Raw genomic sequence first — 4127 nt, 5'->3', positions numbered from 1 at the left:
AATGTGACAGCCAACATTTGTTTAAAGTGGTCAAAGTGAGTTTGTTGTGCAGCAGAAAATGTCTACAAGTTCCTCTGAGTTTTCCTGTCTGTCCCCTCTAATCTGTTATCTGTAAACCACTCACAGACCACAAACCTCAGATCCGGGTTTTACTGTCAAACAGGCACAACATTTAACTTCTTTGGTTTGGTTTAAACTTATAATGACAGCTGAACCTAAGACCTGCTTTTTATTAAACAATCTTAAATGGTGATTCTTAAGTTTGTTTGTTTTTTGTTTTGTTTTTAGAACACTTTTACAAGTGGTAATCTTCAATCATGCTCCGTCTTCTACTACAAACCTCTGCTGATGCTGCTCTCACGAGCTTTTCAAAACAGGTGCTTCAGTCAGGGCCTCTTTTCAAGGCACCTTGAGTGTAGAGCTGAAGAAGCACAGACTTTTCCTACCAATTCCCTCAAAGTGAGCTTCCTACACCCCTGTCCCAGTAGCCGTCCAGTCAGAAACACATTGTCTGACCTTTTCATAAACCAGAGCCGTTTCTCACTTGCAGCATAATTGATTTTATGAGATGAGTCATCGTCATGAAAGGCTGTTTATTTGGCCATGAGACAAGAAAAGGTCAGAGGATTGTGACTTTGAAGAAAAAGGTTACCTGTTTGTCCTTTAACCACTATGTCACATTTCTGCTGAATCCTGTTTTCATGGTCTGCTGTTAGTTTTTTACCATGTTAAACATCTGTGACAGTCATAAGACAAGTGGATACCATCTTTACATGACAACACGCTGTTTTTAGTGTCCGTAGAAAATTCTTTTCCCTCCCTCATTAGAGCCTGTAAGGAATCTTGTGTTATGAGGACTTCCAAGACAAAATATTTTAATGCAACCTTTTTTCCTGTTATGTTAATTTATTCGCTTTCTCTGCAGGATGCGTGAGGACATGTCCACCATGGTGTGTGTGAAGGAGGAGGAGGATCCTGGGGAGAAGCTGTCCCAGGATGAGATCATTTCCCGAACCAAGCAGGTGATTCAAGGATTGGAGGCCCTGAAGCAAGAGCACCACTCCATCCTGGAGGGCCTTCTGGGCACGTTGCGCTGCCTGAAGCAGGATGAGGAGGGCGTTCTCGTGGAGGAAAAATCGCACATGATCCGCAAGTCCCTGGAGATGCTGGAACTTGGGCTCAGCGAGGCTCAAGTATGTGTGTAGAGCTTCAGTGATTGGTTAATATCACTATGGATGTTAGACTGTTCTGTTATTCATTTAGGTTGGTCTGGGCAGGAGATTCAGGCAACAAGCAATTTAATCTACATGTCTTTTAACAAAACATAATAAAAAGGCAAGCTGTTTGTGAGTGGTTACACATTTAAATCTTCCCTTTTTAAGTTTAAGGATAGTAGGTTCTCTTCTTTCTACTTTCTACTGTGTAGAAAGGACAGCAGAGGACAGCAGGTGGTTTTCACCTGGATAATTAATATCACAAGTTTAGTGAAAACAGCAAGAATCTTGCCTTTACTGAACACCATCTTTCCTTGCAATAGACACAGTAAAAGGTAAAAATATATTCAAGTCCATAGTGGATTAGATCATTAGAATTCTCTTGACACGGGAGTGTTTCTCTCTAGCTTGTAATTCTACTTTTTGTTTGGTCGATTGGGGAAAAGAACATATAGAAGCTTTAAAGCCTTGAAATTATGCAGAATATTTGCTCTCGTCATTTCACTTCACATTTCATTTCACAAGCAGTGAATGAGTCAGCGCTGATTCATTGTTGATGCTTTAGCCTTTCATCGCCATCTCCCAGCAAGCTTTGTCTAATAAATATACAATACACCGTGCACACACCCCACAGACTGAATTTTCTACCTCCAGCATTTTTGCTTGGAGTTGTGGTAAAGTGTAATTTTCCTGCTCAAACACCCCTCATCTAATTACAGCCCTCCGAGCCTTTCACCTTAGACTGTATGCTTTTACCCAAAGTGCCTCACTCTAACATTAGTGGACACACATGTAGTTGTGATGGCAAGTGCACACTTACTCCTAGATAGTTTTACTATCTACCATCCACATGGCTTTGGTGGAATTGTTTTAGTAGACAACCTTCTACTACAATTATTAGTGTAAATGTTGTTATGAGAGCATAAACCCAACTGTAAATACAAAAGGGTCTGTATGATTGCAGACATTGCAGCATAACCGCCTCCTCTTTGCAGGTGATGATGGCGCTTTCAAACCACCTGAGCTCAGTTGAGTCTGAGAAGCAGAAGCTGAGGGTACAGGTACGCCGACTCTGCCAGGAGAACCAGTGGCTAAGGGACGAGCTGGCCGGGACACAGCAGAAACTGCAGAAGAGCGAGCAGAGCGTGGCTCAGCTGGAGGAGGAAAAGAAGCACCTGGAGTTTATGAACCAGCTGAAGAAGTACGACGAGGACTTGTCCCCCTCTGTGAGTGCTCAGGGCTTAAGAATGTGTTGCGATGCTTTTATCTAAAATATGCGTGCCCATCTTATCATTGGAACCAATATTTTGGGGGGTTTTCCCCCCAAGCACCTTATCAAAAGCAGATACAATCAAAAGATGTCAGTATACACCATCTCACACGTTTTAAGTATGTGTGATCTAGACCCAAAGTACAAAATGACTCTATCTGGTAATAGATTGGGAGTGTTTCTCTCATCATTTAGAAACATTCAGCTATTTCATGAGCAATATCTCCTCCTTTTTGCTTTTGGTCCTCTCTCCCTTCACTGATCATCCTGCTTGCTCTCTTCCTCTCTCCCCTTTCAGGAAGAAAAGGATTCAGACTCTACCAAAGAGACTTTGGATGATCTCTTCCCAGATGATCAGGATGATCAAGCCCCAGGCAGTAAGTGCTGTACCTTCTTCATCCTCTTTCTGCTTTGAGATACTTTCACTCAATTTCTTGTCCTTGGACCCAAATATGAAATATAGTTTTTAGGCTTGGGATGTAGATTTCAGTGGCACACTCTTTATTAACTCCTAAATACTTTTGCAACTGTAGAAAGAGAGAGCTGTGAGAGCTGTAAGTAAACTACTGTTTCCACCATACTAATAAGTGGCATCTGAATGCTGTGACATGTAGGTTTAGTTTTTTAATCCCTGATAGACTCTACAGTTTTAGCGCTGTAAAATTAAGATCGCCATGGGAACAGAGCTTTGCATCAGCAGCTCTCTTGTAATTTACTGAAGCTGAATCAGTGGATGTTTCCAGAGTCAGATAAACTGTAATACATGATGACAAGTTCTGGTGGTGAGCATGTTTGTGTGTCCAATTACCACTCTCTTTCAAACATGTATGTGCCAGTTTTTTATTGCTGCCATTGTTTGTTACCAGCCTTTTGCTCACTGTTAGATGGGCTGGTCTTTTCAGTAGCTCATGATGTAAGACCACAAAGCTTTATGGCTGTAAAGCCCCATTAGTCAGGACCTAGTTGAGTCTGGCTAGGGGACAGTGAAGTTGTGGCTCTGGATATCAAGAAAGGATTTAAAATGTAAATGTTTGTTATATCATGGTAAAAAGAGGAACCCATAAGAGCTTCTCATCCATTATTTGGTAACATGTTTTGTATCTTATATTACATTATTATAGTCAATTTCTGGGGAAGTTTGGTGGCGTAGTGCTTAGCAATGTTGCCTCAGAGCAATAAGACAGCAGTGGTTTGAATCCATTATCTGGCCAGAGCCTTTCATGTGGAGTTTGCATGTTGTCCCTGTGTCTGTGTAGGATGTCTCTAGGTACTCCGGCTTCCGCCCACAGTCCAAAGATAAGTAGTTACTGGGATGATTGTGGTGGCAATTTTAACTGGTAATTCTAAATGGACACGTCTCCGTCTCCGTCTTTAACGTCTCCGTTAAAAGTTTCGGTATGCCGTCCGGACCTGGAGCTGCTAGCTGTTAGCTTGCGGCCATATTATCTACCTCGGGAGTTCAGTCATGTGATCTGTGTGTGTGTTTACATCCCTCCGAGGGCCGACGCAACAGCTGCCTGTGAGAAAATACACACAGTCACAGCAAGACTTCAGACACAAAACCCCGAGGCTTTCATTATTATATCTGGAGACTTTAACCATGCCACACTGGATTCTACTCTGGCTGCTTTTCACCAGTTTGT

The 4127-nt window shown here is 42.2% G+C and overlaps 1 protein-coding gene across 1 annotated transcript; it reads left to right on the top strand.

Moving 5' to 3' along the window:
- Nucleotides 1–339: 339 nt before the first annotated feature.
- On the top strand, nucleotides 340–2861 carry klc4 (kinesin light chain 4; the record flags this gene model as incomplete). Its single annotated transcript, XM_005755693.1, has 4 exons — nucleotides 340–377; nucleotides 926–1193; nucleotides 2210–2440; nucleotides 2783–2861. Coding segments are annotated over exons 1-4 (607 nt in total), but the record flags the coding sequence as incomplete, so codon positions are not given.
- Between the last annotated feature and the right edge of the window lie 1266 nt (nucleotides 2862–4127).

Source organism: Pundamilia nyererei, unplaced genomic scaffold, assembly GCF_000239375.1.
Source record: "Pundamilia nyererei isolate P.nyererei 1_Seehausen unplaced genomic scaffold, PunNye1.0 scaffold02522, whole genome shotgun sequence".
Lineage (NCBI taxonomy): Eukaryota > Metazoa > Chordata > Actinopteri > Cichliformes > Cichlidae > Pundamilia > Pundamilia nyererei.
This window is presented reverse-complemented; position numbering and strand designations above follow the sequence as displayed.